At 32.7% G+C, this 25,308-nt stretch overlaps 4 protein-coding genes across 6 annotated transcripts; 1 reads left to right on the plus strand and 3 right to left on the minus strand.

Annotated features, from left to right (window-relative positions):
* Positions 1–699: 699 nt before the first annotated feature.
* Positions 700–7,556, minus strand: LOC107432565 (protein SAWADEE HOMEODOMAIN HOMOLOG 2). Its single transcript, XM_016043734.4, has 9 exons — positions 7,202–7,556; positions 5,831–5,916; positions 5,676–5,721; positions 5,443–5,596; positions 4,703–4,778; positions 4,234–4,285; positions 2,974–3,117; positions 2,741–2,860; positions 700–1,719 (listed from the first exon to the last, which is right to left on the minus strand). Exons 1-9 carry the CDS (start codon positions 7,253–7,255, stop codon positions 934–936), a joined length of 1,518 nt encoding a protein of 505 aa, XP_015899220.3. The 5' UTR covers positions 7,256–7,556; the 3' UTR covers positions 700–933.
* A 1,191-nt stretch (positions 7,557–8,747) lies between these two features.
* Positions 8,748–11,305, minus strand: LOC107432510 (transcription elongation factor 1 homolog). 2 transcript variants are annotated; one of them, XM_016043656.4, is made up of 5 exons: positions 11,147–11,305; positions 10,386–10,511; positions 9,763–9,833; positions 9,202–9,223; positions 8,748–9,096 (listed from the first exon to the last, which is right to left on the minus strand). In XM_016043656.4, exons 2-5 carry the CDS (start codon positions 10,496–10,498, stop codon positions 9,036–9,038), a joined length of 267 nt encoding a protein of 88 aa, XP_015899142.1. In that variant the 5' UTR covers positions 10,499–10,511; positions 11,147–11,305; the 3' UTR covers positions 8,748–9,035. The 2 variants fall into 2 exon arrangements, with proteins under 2 accessions (XP_015899142.1, XP_015899143.1); XM_016043657.4 differs by having other exon boundaries at positions 10,386–10,599; positions 11,147–11,289.
* A 1,009-nt stretch (positions 11,306–12,314) lies between these two features.
* On the minus strand, positions 12,315–16,262 carry LOC107432521 (uncharacterized). 2 transcript variants are annotated; one of them, XM_016043671.4, is made up of 9 exons: positions 15,983–16,259; positions 15,821–15,896; positions 15,532–15,616; positions 14,689–14,770; positions 13,777–13,885; positions 13,419–13,507; positions 13,272–13,336; positions 13,114–13,192; positions 12,315–12,713 (listed from the first exon to the last, which is right to left on the minus strand). In XM_016043671.4, the coding sequence occupies exons 1-9, from the start codon at positions 16,049–16,051 to the stop codon at positions 12,567–12,569; spliced, it is 801 nt and encodes a 266-aa protein (XP_015899157.1). In that variant the 5' UTR covers positions 16,052–16,259; the 3' UTR covers positions 12,315–12,566. The 2 variants fall into 2 exon arrangements, with proteins under 2 accessions (XP_015899157.1, XP_048321160.1); XM_048465203.2 differs by having other exon boundaries at positions 12,574–12,713; positions 13,094–13,192; positions 15,983–16,262.
* Positions 16,263–18,652: 2,390 nt separating this feature from the next.
* LOC107432581 (uncharacterized) lies at positions 18,653–24,232 on the plus strand. Its single transcript, XM_016043758.4, has 8 exons — positions 18,653–18,846; positions 19,677–19,714; positions 20,513–20,584; positions 20,688–20,771; positions 20,858–20,892; positions 21,943–22,028; positions 23,499–23,564; positions 23,956–24,232. The coding sequence occupies exons 1-8, from the start codon at positions 18,780–18,782 to the stop codon at positions 23,988–23,990; spliced, it is 483 nt and encodes a 160-aa protein (XP_015899244.1). The 5' UTR covers positions 18,653–18,779; the 3' UTR covers positions 23,991–24,232.
* The last annotated feature ends 1,076 nt before the right edge of the window (positions 24,233–25,308 follow it).

Here is a 25,308-nt window from a genome sequence, read left to right on the forward strand (position 1 = left end):
GGTTGGTGACGTTGCTTACTTGTGCGTTTGTGTGGTTCATTTGGATAATTAGCTTAATACTACGTAGTATTTTATTTTTAATTTTTAAATTAAGTGTATTTTAATATCTCTTAGTTTGAAAATGTTATTTTTGAAGGGGGGGGGGGGGGGGGGGGGGGGGGGGGGGGGGTGGGGAAATAAAATTAAAACCTTGCAATTTAAACCTTCAGCCTTTATGGAGCATGGCTTGTTACCCATTAATTTAGTTAGGTTATGTGGAGCATCCATATTGAAGAATTTGAAAAGAATTGGATGAATGTACATCAAATTAAAAATATAGAATTTAGTATGGTGGGTTTTAAAACCAAATACTTAAATTTCATTATTCTGGAACCAAAAGGTAGCAAAATACAATTCAACTTTTTAATTTCTTTTTCATTCCTCTTATGGTATGATAATCGATTTTTCAATTGATCTCAAAACTTCACATTTCACCTTTAGTGAAAAATTAGTAGGCAAAAAGTTGTTCGATGATTTATTGGTGAATATTAATTAGCTATTGATATTCAAAAATAACGAATAGGATTCTAGCTATTCTTATTTTGAATGGCCAAAGTCCTTTGGATTTGATAGCCCAGTGTTATGTTGATGACAAACAAAAAATTGGCAACCAAAAAAAAATAAAAAATTAAAGCTTTGAATCTCTTCTACAACTGGAGCTGGCGTCGAAATTGTAAGCTTTCATTTCTCTTTTTAACTAACTTCTCTGGTCAGTCAGATATAGTTTACAGGGAAACATATGCTCAATTCACAAGCTGATGATGAAAACTCATTCCTTACTAGCTACCAGCATGGAAAGAGACATTAGCTGTTAGCTTTGCTCTTAAAACCAATTTGCTGGAATTTTCCTAACTTTCCAACGTAATGGACCACAAAATTGTCAGATTAAACCTACTATCTTCCTTCCGACATGGTCTCACCGGAGCTACCAGGAACTGTAACACCGGAGCTACCAGGAACTGTGCTTGCTATAGAGCCACTGAGAACTGTGCTTGTCACAGTGCCACCAGGAATGTTGCTAGTTCCAGTGCCACCAGGAACTGTGCTTGTCACGGTGCCACCAGAAAAGGTGCTTGTTACAGTACCACTGGGAATGGAACTCATTACAGTGCCAACAGGAATGGTGCTCACTACAGTGCCACCGGGAATGGTTACAGTGCCACCTGGAGTGGTGCTCGTTACAGTGCCACCAGGAACTGTGCTTGTTACAGTGCCACCAGGAATCGCACTAGTTACAGTGCCACCAGGACCCGTGCTTGTTACAGAGCCACCAGGAACGGTGCTCGTTACAGAGCCACCTGGAACGGTGCTTGTTACAGAGCCACCAGGAACGGTGCTTGTGACAGTGCTATTGGTGATTGTCTTGCCAACAGGAGGAACATTAGAATTCCCCATACTGACAGCAATGCTAGTTTCAGCTTTTTTGGGTTCCAGGACAGGAGCTTGGGTGGTTAAAGAACTATTAGGATGCAAAACTGGAACAGCTGGTGCTGCTTCTACAATTTGCTGCTTTTGCATTGTTTCAGCAGGAGTAATGGCTGCCCTTAAACCACTGACAGTGAAGGGATCCATGTTGCTTTTCTGCTGCTCCGCTGATGCTGCCTCATTCACAGCATGAAGTTGTTGCAACCGATAATCAGTTTCAGGCCGTCGACAAACCTTCCTCAGTGGCACAATTTCCTGACAAACAACAGTCAAGAACCAATTGATATTTACATTTAAAAATCACAAACTGAAAAGAAATTACATCAGACTTTATAAAGCAGGAGAACAGTTTAATATTATTTTTTGTATCCTCTGCATCTACTAAATGGAACGTTATTTAGTATGCGACTTTCAACAAAATTCCCCCCTGACCAAAGGAGCAGCCCATTATAAGACAACTACAGAAATTAATAGTAGATATTCCAAGGATTAACAAAAACATGATTTCCATGCCATAAAAGCTTAACATCAAATTTTACAAGAAGTATCACAGGCTTGTTGCTTCCTTCATTCCTTAGGCTTATGCCCACCTAAGAAAATTTTAAATACTTACGAATTCAAAATCTTTCCACAATAATAATGTCATGCTCTACTATCTTACGAATTCAAAATCTTTCCACAATAATGTCATGCTCTATTATTCTTTTTCCCCTGGAGGGTGGGGGGATGGGTGAAGTATGTTACCCTACATTAGCCCCAGCCAAGTCAGACGAAATGCATTAATCGTAGATCTTACCAGCCAAAGGCACTTTTCTACCATAAATTATTTTAAAATTGTTAAAAACTCTGATAATGTACCTTCAACACCATGCCATTGCAGGAGATAAAGCAATATATATGCTTAATCAACCACTCCAACCCCATGCTCCTAGTCTAAAGACTCAATGCTTCATTTCTCTTGCCGCAGCTTATTGGCAATCAAATAATCATATTCCAAAAGACATAAAAACGTCAAGTAGAAACAACTAATCCATAGAATAAATATACCTATAAGGATATTACACCATTTCTTGATTAATAGAAAACGATCCACTGAGATTTATTACCACCGTATTACTGATAATAATGCAAGTAGCAACACACTATGATACCACCCATACAAATTACCTTAGCTCCGACCTACTGAACAAGGACCATAACATCGTACTTTATATAGAACAAAGAGAGAGAGTTTTGAAGAAAAGTACAACTACATATAATAAAAAATTATAGATACCTCAGACTGATCATGATCATAACGCACAAGAAACCTACAACGACATCCCCTTACATCATGCCTTCGCCTTTGTGCATCAAGTACATGGGCATCAAAGTAAAGAGCCTGCTCTTTACCTTCCTGTGTATATTTAGTACAGGATTTCCAAGAAAAAATTATAAGAAACAACTTTTAGTGATTTATTAATGTTTCAAATTTTGATATTATGGTCACCTAAAAAGATAAGTTTGCACCTGAAAACAGAGTATGAGATCGCCAGGAAGAACTGCAACACATTCTGATGATTCACATGGAAGCGAGCGCTGTCTGACATGCTTTCTTATGTTAACCCACTCATCCTCCTCAGGTCCAAAACCAGAAAAACGAACCAATACCTCCTAAAACAGCCAACAATATTCAATCAAGAAAACAAAACAACCACACCAAGATGATATCCAGATGAAGAAACTGCAGCAAATGAATTCAACAAAACACGTTATGCAAATGAATTCAACAAAACACGTTATGCACTAACAAAGTGTAACCAAAACAATAAAACTAATTAATTTTCAATTAATGGGAGTCCTTTTTCTGGACATCTTTGAAGATTACGTCCTCCCTCATAATATCATTTTCAGTCTCTCCTCACCCCTTTCGCTTCGAATTAAATAATCCTTCTAAACTTGCTTATTTAGGTGTTCACTCACAGCATAAAACAAAGCAATCTCATGCAAACTATATATTAGTCACTAATCTTAGATTCTCATCTCATACATCATCCAAATGTTTCTCAAACATCCAACATTATCTGTTAATAGCTGGACTAGATTTCAGTCTCTTAAGTTCTATAAACATGCATGTGCAAGTTCATTTTACTCATATTTTAGGGAAAATTACACTAATATTCCCCCCTGTTTTTCCTGATTTGAAAAGATACATCCCTATTTTCAGAAATTACAGAAACACCTTCTTAAATTTCATTTTACTTGCAATGTCAGCCTTTCTATACATAGTTTTTTGAAATTTTTACATGTGAACTGAACTGAGTGTATGTAAATGTCAGTGACATAGTAACTGATTGTTTTTACATGAAAATACGATAATTTACAGGTTAAAAATTCATAAAATATGATGCAAAAGGAATTAATATTGCAATGAAAATGAAATTTGAGGTGGTGTTTTTGCAATTTCTGAATATATAGAGGTATTTCTATAAAACTGGTTAAAAAAAAAAAAGGGGGGATGTTTCCGTAATACCTTCAATATTTTATAACTAGCCTCTTCCCTAAATTCTTTGCTGTTGAGACCACATACAATTTTTTTACCCAAAAAATAATAATAATAAAAGACAAAAAAAGATATTAACTTAAGTTACTTCTTATTCAACAATAAAGTATGTAAGGGCCACATACAGAAATCAAATGCAAATAGCAACAACAGAAAAAGGTAATTCAGTAAATTAACACTCTTTTTTTTTTTTTTTTTTTAACAAAAAAATGGACTTAGAACATTACCGGATCACCAGACTCCAAATATCTATGGGACAGAAAGTTAGAAACATCGTACCTGTGCACAATAGACAAAAACATAAGATTCATTTACTATGCAAACAAAAAGAATATTCCCAAAAACATTTATATCCTGAAAACTCTCAACTAATGATTGAGAATCCATAATATTTTGCAGGCTTAAATGTTTTTTTTAACCAATTTGAAGGTTCCATTCAATGCTCCACTATCTCCTAAACCCACTAGCTATTATTTTAATTCTAGTCAACATTTATTATCTCAAAGACCATTTTAGTTTGCAGTTCCATACTTAAATCCATTCCTTTGCAATTATAACTACCAAGGAAAACAAGTTATCCATGCTATTTACTGATAAATTGTTTACCATAAGAAAGCTAATATCCTTTGAAGGACAAAGAGAAGCATCAAAGTCAGCAACTAAAATTCCTAGACATGAATGACAAAAGATACCAACCATGCACCATCCCTCCCAGATTTAGCTTCAAACTCCATCACCGAATTTTCTGGAGTACCCCTTCCTGTTCCTGGAACTGGTTGAAAAATGAAATGAGGTAAATACAAATTCAAAACATGATGACAAAACGAAACAGCAACTTAAGAATGGGCTTCTATAGCAAAGTGGATCAGTACAATGAAAGTTGGGAAACAATACATAATGAAAATCGATCTTACTAACATTACATAAGCTGATAAACCATTTTGTGTGCATGGGGCAAATAAATACCATTGAAGACAAAACACTAGAGTCTCTGGAATTTATATTTCTTGAGCCTGTGGTGCATTTTAAATTCTTAGATTTTAACCCAAATCAGGATCCAAACTATAGGCTAAGGACAAAAACAGTATGTATTTCCACAGAAGGCAGTAGTTTCAGACACATTTCACTGGTACTCATTGGTACCGTTACTATTTTCCTTCAGAGTTTCTTAATTGCAGTTTTTTTTTTTTTTTTTCTCTTAAAGAATACGTGATTGCATTATTATCTGCCTTATAAGTCCAAGGCATTCTAATATTCACATTGACACATATGGTGATTGACAAAATATAGGAGATAGCATTCCCAATTTGGACTTCTAATGTAATTTCAGACAAATACGAAATGAGGTTATAAGGCCACCATGTAAGCAAGCTCCAAATTAGAGAGAGAGAGACAGAGAGACAGAGGATTCTAAACTTAAAGCATAAAATTTCAACCTGAAGGAGCAGGTAAAGGAGCAGATATAGGTTGAGGCACAGCTCTAACTGGAGTTGAATCATCACGTGGCATAGGTGACACGTTTAACTTTCCAGGATTTTTACTTGTTTTTGCCCTTATAGCATATCTCCTATTCTGGAACCAATTCCAAACCTGTAAATGAAGGTTTTAAATCAGAAACAGATTCAAAATGATTTCTCATTATGCAATTACATAACGAAAATAGTCATACTTGCTTCATTTGTACTGTAATCTTGCCTTTTCGATCCGCAGATCCACTGCAAATACAGAGTTCATCAACTAGAGTTCTACAACTTACCCGGAAGAAGGAAAAAATACATACACACGCATAACTGATTACTTAAGTTCAATAAAACCATAACATACCTGAACTTATCTGCAAGACCTACAAGAACCTCACGTGCAGGCATTGTATTATTGTGTTCTTGCAGAACGGTTTCCATCTCCGAAACCTTTAAAATTTAGTAATTTGCACAACAAATCAGCTCGGATGTAATAATAGAAACTTAAAGATGTTAAGTTATGATATATATTTACCAAATTTATAAGGAAGTGGAAATCACATATCAAACAGATCATATTTAGACACAAACAGGAGGTGTAACAAACTTATGATCTTCTCATGCAGCTGCAGCTGTTTGGGATTCCCCATTAATTTTGAAAAGAACTGATATAGTCCAAATATAAGATGACGTTTGACAGCTAACAGAATTTATAAACTAATATATAATAACTAATAAGAAGTGAAAAAGAAAGGAAAGGTTCACTTTAGAGAACCATGACTAAGAGCATTTTTAGAACGTAAAAAAAACATTGAACAAAAAATAATTTACATGAAACTTTATTCCTGAAATCACTATACTTCATTTCTGAACCATAGAAGAACAGGATCCGTGGGAGATTTTTTATAGCTTGTTCAATAGTAATAAAGTGACAAAAAAGAAGTATTATCACAGTCATGGAAACTATAGACGATAGCACATTTCCGATCTAGAATTTTTGTGAAGTACTCAAATCACACTTTTGAACAGGAACAAACTCAGGAATAAATTCATGAACCTCTCAAACATAGTTAGAACGTTAATTGCTCAGCTTGTGATTTAATGTTATGTCTCATATCAATAATCCAAATTATTAGAATGTTAACGTAGCATAAATTTTATTTTCTTGAAAAAGACAAACCATAAAATAACTTTCTGGGTAGATCAGTAAGTTACATCAAGCACACCTAAAAGCTTTTAATAATCAACACCTTCTATAAATTTATAAACAATGTTTATAGAAATCAAGCACAAACTAGATAATCAGAAAGAAAAAAGAATGTACAAAAACCAGCAAATACAACCTACAATAGAACGGACCCATTCATTAATTTCAACTTTAGATTCAAAATTTGGCAACCATACAGTCAAATATATAGAAAATTACAAAACCCCATTAAAAAATTTCACCATCAAATTCAAAAAAAAAATATATATTGGTATATATATATATATATATATATATATATTAACACGAACATACGAATCAAAATATAAAAACCCATCCAGGAAATTTTAACTTTAGTTCAAAATTTTTATTATATATTTTTTTTTAACTTTCAGTTCAAAAATTTACTATTCCTACATGCGCAGACATATAACATAAAATCTACAAGCTTATAAAACGTTTCAAATGAAAAATTAGAAGAAGAATAAAAAAGAAGGGGGGGTGCAAAAACAGAAAACTTGAAAATACCTCAGCAGGCGTGAAGCGGAAGGCAGGGCCTCCATTACTCGGAGGCCTACCCATGAGAGCTTTTTCTTTGTGACCCTCTCTCTTTTCTTCTCTATCTGATTACTCAAAGACGACTCAGAAGCCCAAAAAATAAATAAATAAATAAAGGGAGTGCTTAGAATCGGATACAGACAGCGGTTTGCTTTGGCAACTTCTTCTTTATTAAAAGGTTGAGAATGTTTTAGACGCAGACAAATTTGGTTCGAAATCTAAACGAATTTCCTTTTTTCTTTTTTTGTCAAAAAAAAAAAAGATGTATACATGAAAATTAAAAGAAAAGAAAGGCATATAGAAAAGAAAAAAAGAAGGCCTGTTTGAGTTGAAAAAAAAAGAAGCCTGTGAAGCCAACAAAATCAGGGGCAGGTGACTCCTGCAAGGACAGGAGCTGTCCAAACTTTTTGTCTAATCTAGGAAAAGGATAGACTTGTCCACTTAACCAATCACCCTACTTCTTTTCTATTTGAATTTTCCATATCTTTCGGAATATTAATAAAATATTAATGTTCTATTTTATTTTTTTTTTCGTCTAATTTAATAAAATATTCACATGACATTATACGCTTTGATAAATTTATTAGATATATTATTCTTTATCTGCAACGAATTTTTTTTTTTAAAGAAAAAACTAATTTATTTTTGTCATGGGCATAATTACACTCAGCATCCCCATGTTTCTAATTAACTACATGTAAAATTTATTTTTTACTTAATCCTCCAACATGTAAAACAATATCCGAGCATCCGCTCCTCTGTTTGCTAAGGAAGCCTTTTCTTATGTATTACCAAAAAGAAAAAAAAAAAAAAAATTGGGTCCAACAATCTCACATAGAAAGTAAAGCACATTATACAAAAATTCCAAAGTTCTCATTTCTCATAGTTTTATTCAATTCAATTGAATTTCATGAGACTAAGTAACCTAGTGTAATTAGCCATTCATCAATCATATGCCCAAATGCCCAATAACACAAGATGAATAGCTATTAAACAAATGATATTAGGTAACCATTATATATAGGAAAAAATAGAAGTTTTTAAACTCCACTCCAATATATATTTGAATTAAACAAAAAATAATAATAATGTCCTCAATTATGGCAGCGTAGCCTCACCACGTGAACTGGGTGCAGTAGAAAGATTAAATCATTCAATGTCTCAATTTGATTAACACGCATCATTGACCTTTTTTCATTTGCTTTTTAAAATTTCTTATCTTGATGCTCCCATGTATTCTTTCCTTCTTTCCTTTTGCTATAAAAATCTGGTCACTTTGGATTTCTTGGGATCTTGTTTCATTTTCACGTGACATCATCACTCCAATACATTATTTTTATTACAAGCTTTTTGTTTATGTCAAGCCTGTAGCTTATTAAGACATCCCCAAAAAATACTCATATATTGGTTGCAGCACTTAATATTAGGCCAATAACCTGGTAGTTGGTGTAAACATCAACATCAAAATCCTTATACTAGTGCAAAATATGAGTTCGTTTATCACTAACCGAAAGTATTTCCTATAGAAATAAAACATATTGTATTTCTTACCAGTTACCAAAATATATCAACACAAGCAACATAGTTTGAAAGTTTCGGAATTCTTAAGACATCCAGATTAAGTAACACGTTACATACACATCTTTACCACACCTACAATCCAAAATATAACTATGCGGGTTCTACAACAGGTCTAAAAACATAATAAAGTTTTCTGAGACTTTGGACTGTTGACTTGGATTTGAATGGCACCCCCCTTTGGCTTTCCCATTCCAGAAAGAAAACCGTCTTATATGTTTCCATACTAAGCACCATCATCTTCAAGGGTGTTGACCCGCTCACATTCATCAATCCATTCACTATATCTGGCATCATAACAATCAACAGCCAAATAAACAGAGACGGGTAAGAAATCCAAGCAAAGAAAGATGACAAAAATTTGAACAAAATCAATATGAATATTCACTTACATGTCTATGGCTTCAGTCAGAGCTGCAAAACAGAACCAGAACACAAAAAAATAAAAAATAAAAAATTAGTACACCTGAAGAAAAACAAGTATAGACAAATATTTAACAGAATTGCATTTAACTTCTGTCTTAAACAAACAACAACTACCAGTTGTAACCAACCCACATCCACATTTAGCTTTGTAAGGGGTACCAAAATTGATTACCAATCAGATGAATGAGAAAACTAACAAAACCAGTCGTGGAAAAAACTAAGATTTTTTATCTATATTTTTTGCCAACTTTAAGCAACGTGACCAGAGTAGTCAGTTTGGAAGGAAGACCCATGTTATAAAGTCATGTCTTCTTGAAAATTCTACTTTTTAGTATTTGAGATTTAAGTGTCATGCCACTTCTGGTTATATGCGACCCCACTCTACCATGCACCTATTAACGTACAACACTGAAAATGTCAAGAAGAAGATTTTGTACTCGATGTACACAAGGCATATCAAGAGCAAGGTTTCCATCAGATGCCTTTCATAGCAAAGTTCTATGATTATTAGAAAATAACTAACATACCTGTGATAGTTGTGCTAAAACTCTCTTGGCAGATCCTACATACAGCCTCACCAATCAAGTTCTTCATATCACTGAAACAAAATAAATCATTTTAATTCAATCCATCAAAAAGTGAACATATCATATATGTCAACCTAGCTTGCATGTTACTAAATGTCAAATTATTGCCTTAATACATGAAAGTACACAGAGAAAGTGAACTTAAGATAAGGGCAGTCAATGATCATAGACCACACAGCAAGCAAACATTCGACCAAAATGTAGGAATTCCTTCATGCCAATCGTTTTAGTAAGAACCAAATCCCATAATACGCAATTACCCAAAAAAAAAAAAAAAAAAGATATTTCAATCATATCACATTCAAAGTCAGGAATAGACTAAAAAGGATTTCTTGCTCACGGAACTTATTAACATAGCTAGAAGAAAGAGGGAGAGGCCTATAAGGTTGCTATTGTGTTACAACCTGACTCAGATACAGGTTAATGAACTTCACAGAAGAGTTCTTAGAGGCTACATGGTACCATATGTCTGGAACAGAAAAAAGAAACCAATCCCAGATAATTTCTATGCTATCTCAAGTGCATGAAACTAACAAAAGCAAAAACAATTTAAAAGAACTAACATGCGGCATTCGACACTGGTTCCATGGTTGCAAAAGGGACAGCTGAAAACAGTATCAAGCTTATCCATTCGCTTCTTTGGAGGAGGCTTTGCCCTTGACTTCCTTTTCCCCATTGCTCAGCAGAATCTGTCCAGTTTATCAACATTCCAATAAATTTGTTAAGTCGCATGGTCCAAGAGACACCCACATTATACACATACAGTCACTGATTATCCTACATTAGAAATTACATTATACGTCAAACAATATTCACAATCAGTAAAGATATTAACCAAAGCAAAAGCTATATTTTATTTTCCATTCGAACTCTTATCTTATTTCTAGCTATAACTTATATTCTCAGAAAACAATCTAACATCTATTCACGAATTATAAATTTGACGAAAAAATTACAGATAGACAACATTGATCAATATTACATGTTACCCTCATGATACAGATTTTTATCCTAAAATTCCTATCTAGTTGATAGAGATTAGGGCAACAGAGAAAACGAGAAAAACAATTAAAAAAAAGTTTATAATTATATCTAAAAACAAGAAACCCTAAACCCTACACTGAAATCGAGACAAAAAAAATCGAAAATATAATACAGGAATGCAAAAAATAGAGAAAAGAAAAGAAAAGAAACCCTAGATTCTGGAAGCAATAGAGCGCACACGAAATCTTAGAGTCGAATGAAAGAAACCCTAGAAACAATTAGAAACCCTAAACTATAGAAGTCAATGAAGAAGAAAACGAGTCGGTGATAGGAACCGTACCTGAACCACAGCCGATGAAAATTTTCTTGGAGAGAAAAAGCTGGTGAAATTGCTCGCAAGAAAAAATTTCTTAGAACACAACAGGGACAGCCTTTTATAATTTTTCTTTGTCAAATTTCTCGATAACCTTTTTCGTTTTTACCAATTACAAAAGGACACGAATAGCAAAAATATCTCTCTCTCTCTCTCTCTCTTAATTTTCTATTTGGCTGGTAAAAAAAATGTATATTGTTTATATTTTATATTCACTGAGGACAACAAAAAAGGAAACTCCAAAGAATTACGGCCTGAAAATTAAAAACTATGAACATAAACCTTGCAAATTATCAAAATTATTCTATTTAATTGTCTTGGCAAAATAAAATATATTGAATTTATTAATATAACAAGCACAAAATATTTAAAATATTTTCACCATTTAAAAAAAAAAAATGATGGGAGAGAGAGAGAGAATTATTATGGTATGTTATTATTATTATTATTATTATTATTAATATACGAGATAATATGTTTCCTATATTTACATGAAATCAAAGTTTTTTTTTTTTTTAATAATTGCCAAAAAAAAAGTATATCTTTTTTTATCATGCGAGTTCAAATCCAAATTTCACCGAATGCGTCTTTCAAGATAAATTTTTTGAATTTGTCTCCAAAAAAATATTTTAAAAATAAAAATATTAAGACACAAAAAGGATAATATACTTGTGCGAATTACAATATTTTCCAAATTGAAAGAGACTAACCCACCAACTAAAATCATTACTAACCAAAAAAAAAAAAAAAAAAAAAAAAAAAAAAAAAAAAAAAAAAACTACGAACTTAGAATTGTGGACCTAAAAAGTTTATCAGATAAATTTCATTTGTCAAAATTTGCTCTCGTGAAAACTAACAATAATTGGTTTTACACTTGTCCCTCAAATTACAAAAGTTTTTATATTACCACCTAAATATATATATATATATATATTTTTTTTTTATTAGTTTGGTTCCGTAGTGTATTTCAACAAATAAATTTAAATGAAATAAGCCCCCTCACAATGTATTTTAGTTTAGAAATAGCTTTCTGTTATTTTGCTTTATTTTTATGTTTTATATACAATTTTGTCAAATTTCTTAAAAAAAAAACTATAAGCAAAGTTATATTATTAGCCCATAACCTACAACGAAATGATAATAATGCAAAAAAATTTGTAGTTTTGGAAGGTAAAATACAAAACAACGATAATTTAGGATGACAAAAGTGTTTAATTCTGAAGAAACACGGAAAAAACTCGGCTTCCCTATAAGCTCAATGCTGCTACTTATGGCTGTAAAATAAATAATTATACAATAGAAATCATTTTCCAAAGCCATCTTGCTCGCTTCGCACATGGTTTTCTTCAAAAGAATGAAAATGTAAAAAGAAAGTTCTCCAGTGTTGTCAGGATTCAATGACTGTGCCCTTGGATTTCTTTTTATGCTTTCGTTTTTTCTGCTTTTGTTTGAGCCTTATTTGATCCTTTAATTTTTTCTCCCATTCTTTTCTGTTTTTCTGATAAAGCATCATTGCAGCACGAGCATCTTCTATCTGAAACAAGATCGTGAGATAGACACAGTATCAATTTCATTTTCAAAGTTCTAATATAAATCATGCATGAGAACTGGCAAGACAACATGCAGCAAACAAAACACATAGACTGCACAAGATTGATAATGAATCGAGAATTCACAATGGCACTTGCTTAAGATGCAAGATGTAGCATTTTGCAACTTGTACACATTAGGAACATTCTATAACAGCTCCCGGGGCTGCTTCAGAAGCCAAATATAGCATATTAACATCGATTTGAGATGGAAATTTTTTGGGCTGACAAATTTTTTCTTTTATAAGAGATGCAATAATAAATGTCATTACAAATCAAAGACACTAAAGATTTGCATAGCATGCAAATTCAATGATCAGCGCACCACTGATTTAGATCACTAACCGGGCAGTGCTCTCCGTTTTGGATCTCAACTTTAAGAAACTCAGCTGCAAGATGCCGAAGCGCCCTTCTATATCCTTCCCTGCTTCATCAATCATACATATCATTGGGAGATACTACACTATATGCAAATATCAGTAGCAAGAGAAGGGAATAATTACTTTAGAAAGGGTTGGTACTCTGAAGTATCTCGAATGTCATTCTTGGGATGGCTTAGTAGCAATGCCTGTCCAAATTGAAATCCAAACATTAATGGTTCACATCTATACTTCACTACAAGTTTAAAACCATATGAAAAGGATAGATACCTTAAGATCATTGCGCAGGGCATGACCAACAAGAATTCTTCCTTTAATCAACTCTGCCACTCTTTTCTGAACAACGCGAAAATCCTTTGCTGTGGAGAACATTGAAGCAACAACAGGGCATCAGAACCGTAAATATAATTTCACACATTGACCTTGTGCTTATAAATTTGAATCCATACTCATCTAATACATTCAACCTGACTTGATATAATGTTCTAATTAATTATAAATAAAAAATACATAACATACCTATAAGTACCCATATACTTGTTATATATATATATTACCCATATAGTAACACAGAAGTCTCAAGTTTCAGGATTTTTATAAGCAACAAAGAAGAAAGTAAAATGTCAACCTTTCTTCAAGTCACGGGGTCGAATGCCACTGATTTGAGTTCGAAAATCAACAACACGTTCTACTGGACGAACAAACTCGTCATAAATAACATTTCCCCATTTATTTACCTGTCATTAAATGAAGTGCCATTAGCAATCAATGGCCTAAACAAACTTAAAAGGGTTTAACTGTAAGATTAGCATTAAAAAATAAAATAAAATTAAAACTACATGGAGTCACTTTCCGGCTATCACAATAAATAATTCTGACTATGGAATTCTAATTCAGATTATATCAGGTAATCCATAAATAGAGCTTTTCTTCACACCAAAAACTTACATATGCCTCTGATGAGAAATTTGTGACAGGAAAAAACCCGTTATTCATCTTTTTTAGCTCCTAATAAATCATGATAGAACTATTGACCAAACAACCACCAATCTGAGCAAATGTTCCAGAGCAAGAAATTAATGATTTTTCTTTAAAAAGTTTAAGAATGTGGGAAGCAGAATTTTTCTCCTAGGCAAGCTGAATATCTTGGGAATTAAATTCTATTACTGACTATATAATAGCAGTACTCCGCATGGCTAGGTTCTCCTTTCAGAAACAAATGAGTGAGATGAAGAGGAAACTGGAATTCCAACGAAAAGGGATCTTCCCTTCACCAACCCACCTACTTTCCTCTTCATGCTCAATTAATCTTGTTGTTCTCTGTTTGCATCAACACTAAACAGTTTGTCTGCAAGGAAACCTTTTCCTTTCTACCCATTTTCAATAAAATTTGTTTCATACATAATAATTTATTTAAATCTGCAAGATTTTCTTAGATATTCTTATGATGCCGAGTATCAACCTCGAAGAAACATGATGCAAGTGCTAGAATGACAATATGAACATCCATAGGAGAAACATGGAAGAAACCGATTAATACCAGTGTCACTCGTCCAAGAGCACTTTTGTTTCCTTGACTGACGCCTACCATTTCACAATCCATAGCTACTGCATCTGTTACACTGTCAAATATTTCATACGTCATTTGAATTGTACTCTTTGACAGTGTATGAGAAATGCAACCAGATCAAATTGACTCAGTTTTTAAAAGGCAGTACAACCTGGTGTAACATGTCTATTTCCAGATAAGAGCAAGTACATGTAACAATTCACTCTAATATTGATTGAAAGAAGTACGCTCTTCCATTTTATTTTCCAACAAGACAAACGAGTAATTGAACTTGGAAAAATTCCACAAGCATGTACTTTCTTTCTTTCGATAATATTTAGAAAATGAGCATTGAAACAATGATTCCACATGCATATCCAAGCTTCTAATTTAGGCAAAACTTCCCTGCATTCAAATACATAATAGCTATAACAGTAAACATAATTGATTTAGGACAAACTTTATAATACCAAATCTGTCATAGAGCACCCCTAGCAGACCAGGTATAGCAGAATTACATTCAATATGAAAATCAACAACATAATCGCTGGCAAATCTCTAAAAGTTCTTCCTCACTAGTTTGAAAGAAATGCACCCATATGTGTAGAAAAATAAAAAAAGAAAAAAGAAAAAAGAATCCAGATAATAGGTACAGGTTTTTCATTGCTATTTTAGCAGAAAAAATCATAATTTTCTCTATCAGACTGCAACTAGTTTTTTCCCTCAAAAACTTAAATGAAATTTTTTTGTCTGTAAATAACCAAATATAAATAAATTCCAATTTTCCCAGAAACCAAACAATGGAACATATATTAAAGCTCTTAGAATAATCACCTAATATCATCATTAACTGGAGTGAGAGGATTGATAAGAGTCCCAGAGTCATTGAGCTCGGCATTCGGTCTCTCCTTGCGCTTCCCTGTCAACAAAAAAGACCCTCAAAATTATCAGAGTAAATATGAAAGAAAACTAATAAAAATCAGTGAAACTGAGGCATGGCTATGATTTCCCTTTCCTTCTGAAAGCAAAAACAATTGGTTGCTAAAATGAATAACCTCAAAAGAAAATTCTTCCCTAAATAGAAACTACATTTTTTTTTAATGCACTTAGAGCATTTTTTTACCCAGAATGGACGTTGGAGATTCTGATTCTGAATCCTTAGAGCGTCTTGAAGGTTTTGAGCTATGGCTTTTCAACCTCTGCAGAACACGAAAAAGAACCAAATGTATAAAAGTTATAGAGAGAGAGAGAGAAGAGAGAACAGTACAGTGTGTAAGAGAAGTACTTGTTGAAGATTAGCCCAGTTGGGGTTGAGCTGTAACTGATTAGGGTTCTTTTTCTGCTGAGTTCCCATCGTTTTCTGTTTCTTCCAATTTCCAGCTTCCCAGCCGGCACCAAACGGCGAGACCGAGAATGGAGCTTCGCGCAGCGATAACCGAGTGCCTCTCTAAACGTTGTCGTATAAACCTCTCCAAGTCTTGGACGATCAGGTTGACAAAACGAGTCGTTTCCCTCTTTTCTTTTTCCCTTTTTTTTTTTTTAAACAAAAATAGCAAACTTTCCTCATTTTTTTTTTTTTTTAATTTCATCAGAGATAGCAAGTTACGTCTATCTTTTTTGTTTGGACGTCAAATCACATCTTTTTTTTTTTTTTTTTTTTTTTACGGTAACTTCAAATCACATCTATCTTGTAAGATTCCAAATATTCTCCGTAAAAAAGAAAAATAATTAAATATATTCTTCTACTTTCTATCTAATATTCTTGATAAGGATAGCTTAGATTTTATATTATAAAAGTATTTTCAATTGTAAATATCTGCTTTTTTTTTTTCATTGATATAATTTTTTAATGTTAATAATAAATTTTAGCATTGGCTCTACATACTAAAAAATAATATTTTTAAATTATAAATATGATTAAACAGTAATAGGATATACTTTTGCTAATAAAAAGAAAATTATACTAATTTAAATATTAAATGATGATGTATCTCACTCATTTTTATTTTTATCAATTAAAAAAAATTAAAAATTAAATTTTTTATTAATAAATAATTTGTAGCCAAACAAACTTTATTATATAGACCTACCATTAAAATTTGCTAATTGTAAATTTGGTGCCAAACTTGCATAAGAGTAGGAAAAAAAACAAATGCTCTTATGCTGTACTTTAGCAATGCAATACCAAAATTGCACCTAATTGGATATGTTTTCAAAATATCTCTAATAACTTTATTTATTTTCAAAATTTTTATATAAAAAAATAGATAATTAATAAAAAAATTATTCTTTAATAGATCTGTCTAAATATTTTATTAATATCTACTTCTGTCAAACATTATAAAATTTTTCTAAAAAATCATTTAAATCTTTTTTGATAAAATGTATTAAATTAAATAATAATCATAAATAACATTTTACATATTATAATTTAAGAACAATTTTAAAATAAAATATCTATCTATGTCCAAAAATTTTAGACAATATTAATTTTGATATCGTATGAAAAAATTATTAGAAATGCTCTAATATTTCACTGTCCCACCTGTGCTATCTTAATGGGAAATACTCCCAAACCAAAACTATCTTTTGCTAACATCATTCCTGGTAAAAGAATGTACGACTCTACCATATTTGTTCAACCAAGGGAAAGTCCAAAAAAAAAAAAAAATCAGTTATTATTATTTTTTTATGAGAATTAATTTATTAGCCTGAGACAACCAAGTAAAAATGAGAGAATTGTTGAAAATCATAAAAAAATAAATAAATGAATAAAAGAATAAATCCATTAGCCTAAAGTGTAATGTTTATACATGAGTCCTATTTTCAACTTGGAATAAACTTCGGCAAGTTGATAATGTTGGTGGGACTTTTCCTATAAAGCTTAAGGGCATCTTTGCATGGATTTTTATAAAAAGAAAGGCACAGAGGTTATTGTCATGGTATGGCATATGAGGAACCCAAAAGCAAATGCATATTATGTGATATGCAAGGATTAATTTTAGCTCAAGAGGAAGGCTGGCAAAAAACTATGGTGTGATTCTGATGCCAAAAACATTGTATCAGCTCTCAACAGTCAAGACACACACAATTCTCATTGAGCAGTAGAAAGTATTTTAGAGGAGATCAGTTCTAAGAAAATAGGTTTTCAGAAGGTGTGTTTTAACTGGATCCCAATGGAACAAAACTTTTTGGCTCAGTATATGTGCAACTGATGTATTAGAAATGATGTTACTGGTTTTTTGACAGTTAATTCTCTTCCCAGTAATTTTAGTTATTTTGCAACCCAGGAGATGGGCCTTGTGCCATCATCCTTTTGATGGCTTAGTCATCGGGTTTTTTGGGTTTTACACCTCACCTTGTAAACAAAAAAAATTATGTGATATGCAATGCTAGAAGCAGTGGATTCTGTGATAATCCACAATCCTTTGAAACTAATATCTTTATCAAAAAAGAATCCTTTAAACTAATATGCTTTATTCAAACTCAATAAAATGGATGGACCAAAATTTAACAAGTCGTCTATCCTATTAAAGAAGTCGTTGCGTATTAATTAATAACACCGAATATTAGCATAAAAATATAACATTTTATAATTTGCATAAAAATTCAAATAATAAAATGGAATGATATTGGAGATTGTGTTTAATTAGCATGCATTAGATTATCACAGCCATAAAATATGGATTTGAGATACCATACTTGATTATAATTTGTTATAATGTTAGAAATAAAAAAAAAATCTGAATAAGAAAAATTGTAGAGAAAAACAGAACATATTATTTATTTATTTTCATTAAGATTTAAAAGCCGAAAACATCTCAGATTTGAAAAAAAAATTATAATTAATAAAAAAAAAAAGTGTCTCTGTTTATTTATTTATTTTTAAAATTTTTATTTACGGAAATGCCCATGTTTACTCAAACTAGTCAAAAGCTCGAAACCAAAATTAACAAGGAGAAGGAGTGGCTATTTAAATACGAGGGTTCTCAATTTCCAAAAACCCAAGCCCAAACCCTCATCATCCTCGTCTATCAAACTTTCTTCTTCACCGATCTGAGACTTCGAACCTCAAATCGATAATGGGAAGAGGAAAGTTCAAAGGAAAGCCCACTGGCCACCGCAACTTCTCCACTCCCGAAGAGCTTCGTAATCTCACTTTTTTTTTTTTTTTTTTTCTCTTAATTCTCTCTTTATGTTTGTTTTTACAAATTCTTGTATTTTTTCCAGGGGCTTATTTTTGTCCCGTGATTAATAATTTAGATCTGCGGACAATTTTTTCTTTGTTTGTTAAACTTTTGATTATTTATTTATTTATTTACTGTGGAATTTTATATGTTAGCAATATATATTTATTTATTTTTGGTGGAACGGTTCTTGTTATTGGATCAATTTGAAGTTGGACTTTGGTCAATGAAGTTCGAAGTTATTGTTTTGCTTCTAGTATATTAGTACTTATTTTTGCCCCGAAATTCAAAGCAACTTTGTTGAATAAACCTTTTTTTCCCCTAATTCAGCTCGAAATTGGTAGTGGAATTATCAGATATAAAATAATCTTTTACCTACTAGCTGGGTCACCCTGCTATATATATGGTTGAATTTTCTCTTCGATAATTGTCCCCCTTTCCTGCTTTAATATATTTGATTAAAGCATTTAATTGAAAAATCTCAATGTCCTTGAGGATGTTTTCTCTGGATTTGTGAGAGAAAAAACTGTAATGTTGGTTTCTTGATGGTCAAATAGTTTGAAGGGATAGTTAAACAACAGTTGTCATTGCCATCCGAGCTGCCCCGACGGGGCAAGGGGGTTGGTTAATTTAACATACCAACGAAACACTTTGATTGAGGATTTTTATTTTCTTAATTTTCCCTTTTAATTCGGACCTAATATTGTTATTTGAGAAAGTTGCTACATTCGATGTTAAACTTTCATCCTAGTACGAACTGACTGTATTGTGTTATACTTCAAATGCTTGCAGGTGCAGGTACCTCTGCTCGACCACGCAGTTTTAAAAGGGTATATAGCTATTTTAATTTTTCTCGTATGGTTTACCTACTTGACATGATAAATATTAAATATTTCGTACTTTAGTCGTAATTGCCATATCTAGGGACCATTCAATATATTATAGTATTTTGTTACTTTTTTAGAGTTATTGATGATTGGATATCCGAGACTGTTTTGGACCCGAGTTGGCAAAAGTATTGGGAACATTGAACCCTCATATCACATATATTAATCCCTCCAGTAAACAATTTTGGAATTTTCATGAACTTAAGCTGAGTATGGGATTTACTTTCAAATATAGATCGATACAATTAGAAGAGTTTACTTTTTGTGAATTATATTAGACTAATAAATATCATCTTCCAGATCCTGGGTGGCATTACAATGGTTTATATCCTTTTCCTTTTTTCTTTTCTTTAGCTACTACTTTTATCCTAAAGTTTGAACAAGAATACCAAGTGAATATAATGTCATTATTACCTGCAAAATACCAAAGTATTAAAATGTCCTGTGATTCCCAACTTGCTTTATTGTCATGAGATGTTTCACGTCTCTATTAATAAGTGAATAATTTTCTTTTGGTATTAGGGTCAGCTAGTTAGCAAAGTTGCTTGGCAATAATCTTGACCAAAGAAACTTATTCTTGAAAATGAGAACATTATGATTCTGTAATGCTATAGCTTGAGCCTTATGGTGGTTTGGTTGTTTTATTTTCAACTATATTATTCAGACAGGTTTATTATGCATGTCCCCATTGTGTGGTTCTTGCTTCTTCCTATATAATTCCTATATCCTTGCCATTCTCAGGAAGAAGTTGCAGAGGAGGAAGAAGTAGAGTCTGAAGAGGAGGAGGAGGAAGAAGAAGAAGAAGAATCTGAAGTTAGTAAACCCTTTGTTGCATTACTATATACTTATATTCCGTTTTTTAGTTAAATCTTATTTTCAATTTTTTTGTTGTTGACATTATACCAAATTTTGGCAGAAGAGGAAGGGAACTCAGGGACTTATTGAGATTGAAAATCCCAATGTGGCGAAATCTAAGAATGTGAAGGCCAAAAATGCAGATGTGAGCTTGGCAAAATTTGTTTTTTCTATACTGTGTCGGTAACTCAATCATAGTAAGTGTTGAATCTTTTATTTTGCATGTTGCAGATTGAGAAAACAAGCGAACTCTCGAGGCGTGAAAGGTATACAAATATTTTGTGGCTTCTGTTGCATTAGATATCTATGATCCATATTATAGTACATGTGAATAAGCATATATTGTTTCAAGTGGTTCTAACCTTTAGGTTTCTATGTATAAAGTCAACTACTACTGCATCTTACGGTGGAATGTTTGGTTGTTTACTTTCATAGGATATTAAAATATTGTTATTGTATTTTAATTGACATCATTAGAGTTTGTGCAAATGGGTTCTTTGAGTATATTGGTTTAACTTTAATATAGGAGCTTTGTATGGTGATGATTGAAGGTTATAAGCTGCACTATTCATCAGTTTATGGGTTTATGGTGAAGTGTGTGTATGAACAGATGAAGTTGTGGGTGATGGATAAATTAGGTTAACGTGTTGGGCACTTAACTTGATTAGGTGGCATTGTAGATGGGCTCTTTAATATGGTGGTGAAGGAATGGCCTGGTTTGGTGTGATAGTGATATAGTTAAGGTCTTTTTTCCCCCTCTTTTGCATACCCATGTAACCTTTGTTTTTAGTACTTCTTTACTATTCTGAACGTATAGACAAATTTAATTAATGTAAAAGAAAGCACTTTTATGCTTTTCATGAAATTTTTATCCTGATAAGGAGAGGCAATGAGTCACCATCCATGACACATTTGATTTGCTAAAAGCCCCTCTACGTGGAATCTCACTTATATTGAATCTTTACTAAATGGGCAAGACAAATCCAGCTAAACATGTAATTTGTTGATACAGCATCCACAGGTGGACTAATCCACGTTCTGATGCATTCTTTTGTTTCTTTTTTAGCTTGTGATTGGGATTGGAAATTAAATAGCATATGATCATTGTGGACTTACTAATATTATTGGGTGGTATTATGCTTCCAAATTGTGAACATTAGTGTTAAAAGTATCTTATACTGGCACTTTGTACTTGCCTATGCAATTGAATCTTAAAGGCTTGTGATTGGTTTATTCAAATAGATATGTTTTTTCAATTGAAATTTGTATGTGAATAATTATTTTCTTGCCTTAACTTGATTGTATATTTTTTGCAGAGAGGAGATAGAGAAGCAAAAAGCTCATGAGCGATACATGAGGCTGCAAGAGCAAGGAAAAACAGAACAAGCAAAAAAAGATTTAGGTAATTATAATGAATCTTCTTTTGTTGATTTAAGGTGCATTTTGTATGCACTAAATGAAACCACATAGTGGAACAATATCTGAAATACATGGACCATGGGAAATATAATTAAAAAAAGGTAGAAGTCAAATCACCAGGAACGGAAAGATGTGTGCAAAAGTGATATTATTAAGATTAGTAAGAGATTCTTTAAAGAGTTTGCTTGCAATGCTGGTTGCCTCATACTAGAGTTTAAACTGCACCAAAGCCCAAGGTTGGTTAGAAAGATTATTTTTTGTGTAACCCAAAATAAAGCATGAGTTTTCTAAGTTCTAACATCTGAGAAAACTTATGGTCAATCAAATACATCTAGGAACATTTGGTTGCATTGTTGGTTGCTTTACCTTCTCCAAAATTTTAAAATCTTCTACGCACTCTTGAAAATATTGTGTTGCTTAGCACCAAATCCTTGCTGCCTCTTAGATAACAGGCCTTATCAGGGTATAATTTTCAAATTTGATTTGGCCTCTTGATGGTTGAGATAATCGTAGTTAATTGATTCTCTTGATCCATATATTGCTTTACGAAATTGTATCATGCATTTTTACAACAATGGTAAGAAGACATTTGTATACATATGTTAATATTATTATTAGTATTATTTTTGATAAGTCAGCTGACTGCTTCTTGACTTTCGTAGAGGTTTGTACGGGAGTTGAATGTTGTTTAGAATAAATAACAGTTGGTGTAGGGTTTATGAGACATAAGGTTTCAACTTTGTGTCTTGATTCTATGGTGCACCTTCTCATCAACAATGGGGGATTATTATGTTGCTTAGGTTAAATAACGTGTAAGATTCTATAGTATTGAAGCTAGATTTGAGAAATAGAAAGACATCTATCGTATGATGTCTAGTTGTGTTTGCTTGTGCTCCTAGGATTTTAGATGTTTGGCAGCTCTCTTGAGCAGCATGCTTGCATGTGTTCTTGTGTGTTGGCTCGAGCATGTGCCTATTGGTGGAAGCTTGCCCTTATTTGGACAATATTTTGTTTAAAAGTACGGAGGAAGATTCAGCAAATACCAGAACAATATGAGTACGGTCTTGGCTTGTGGATTCATGTCTTGCTGCCAACAGATCATGCACCCTTGGTGAAGAGTGGGTGGCATGGGGCATGGTTCTTGATGATGTGAGATCTTTTTACAATAGGGTGTGTCTTGGTTAGGTCTACTAGTAGGTAGTTGTATCGTAGCATGCATTGGAGACATGTTTAAACTGTTTCTCTGTTTGGATTTCTTGCTCAATAAGTTCCTGTAACCATTAGCACCATGCTGTTTCCTATACAGCCAGCTTCTGCAACCTTTTTTAATAACCTGGAAGGAATAAACTTAAGAGACCCACGCTTATCCATTCTTCCCTTTATTATTATTATTATTATTATTATTTGATCTCATTTGAGCATCAGCTTTATTTATAATTTTCATTGTTTACAGAACGCTTAGCCATGATAAGGCAACAAAGGGCAGAGGCTGCTAAGAAGCGAGAAGAAGAAAAGGCTGGTATGATTCTTGTAGCATATTGTCTGCTTTAAAATATGGTGCGTAGTTCTCTTTTGGCTCCATTGCATGATACTTCTGGCCTCCAGTCAGTATCTCAATAGAAGCTTCTGTGGAGTGGGAAAGAGCTACCCTAAATCGCCATTGTATATATATATATATATATATAGCGCTGCCATAGTAAGCGAAGTCTCCCATCAAGTTGTGGGCAAACCTCCCTGCCAACTCTTGCAGGATGTGGAACAAGGAACGCAAGAGTTGGTGGTGGGATGTGTGTTGCCCACCACTTAGTGGGAGACTAAGCCCATTTATCAAAATTATATGTATACATGTATATAGGTATATATATGTTTGTTTGAAGGAAACTGATTTTAATTTATTATTTGCATGTCAGCCAAGGAGCAGAAAAAGGCAGAGGCACGCAAGTAAAAATAGGTTGTGAAGACTTCCAGTTTGATAGTCTTGGCTGTTCTCCCCTCACCTCCCCCTCTTTTATTTTAATAATTTAAGTTTGACCTTTTTATCTGTAACCTAAAGCTAATTTCAGATTGCCTTAAAAGGCTGTTACTATTATTTATCATTGTAAGGAAATGACAAAGGTTAAATGACTGAAGTTAATGCTACCCATTTTAAGAAAAAACAATGGCTGCAATATGAGGATTTCTTGAATTTGACTTGAGTGTACAAAGAATATTCTTTGTGTACGTTTACCATTTCTCTCCATGTGTTAAAAAGGGGGCTGTAACTATGAAACCTTCCAAACTTGTTTTCGTTGTTGTCTTTTAGAATTCTAATAGATATACTTTTTTTCATTTTTGTATTTGCACCCAATAAGTTGAATTATCTAATCTATCATGTGGATTTTTTTATTTTTTTTTTAGCTTTAACTTATAGTGGAGTTGAGGTTGTTGAGGGGTTTCGTTGTTCTTTCCTTTAATTTAATGCTGGAATAAAGCGGTGGTACTAGCAGCCTCCAGAACAGACAGAGCCAGCAAATTTGTGCATTTAGGTTGTAAAGAAATGTGAGAATCTGGTGTGAACCACTGGTTTAAGCAAATTACATAGCTGGACAAAGGAATATACTTTGATGGTTAGGCATATACATCCTAATTAGGCGTCCATACCCAGATGCAGAAACCCACCACAATTAGTTCATGGGAACTTTTGCTTTCTGCCCTTGTTATTTATGTACAAATTCTTTTTCGTAAATTAGGTTTGAAAAATATATTATCTGGTTTTAAATAAAAAATTAGTTAAAACCTAAGTAAACATGGAACTGAAAATTAACTTTTACATCGGAATGTTATGTATGATTTGTTTTAAGCGTTTTACTAGAGGTCTTAAATTGCCTCATTACTTTTGTGTGATATTTAATTTAGGTATCCAGCTACGTTTGGAGCTAATTTAGATGGTCTTGGACTTTGTCATATAATGTGAATTCCATATGTGAGTTTCACACATTTTTATGGGAGAGAAGCACATGATTTTAAAACCATTTTATGTTTTGAAATTTTGGTATTAATGTTTAATAAGTTTTAATAAAATAAATGTTTTATATATTGGCCTACCTTAAGTGGGCTTTTTTATTTTTTATTTTATTTTTTAATCCCTAAGTCGTTTAATATGATAACTATCCATTCTGATTTATTTATTTGACATAATGTTGATTTTTTTTTTTTTTTTAAAAGAAGACATAATCTTGGTGCAGGGATTAGGTTTTTAAACATTAAAAGTGGACCACACTTCT

This window comes from Ziziphus jujuba, chromosome 11 (genome assembly GCF_031755915.1).
Source record: "Ziziphus jujuba cultivar Dongzao chromosome 11, ASM3175591v1".
In the NCBI taxonomy this organism is placed as follows: Eukaryota; Viridiplantae; Streptophyta; class Magnoliopsida; order Rosales; family Rhamnaceae; genus Ziziphus; species Ziziphus jujuba.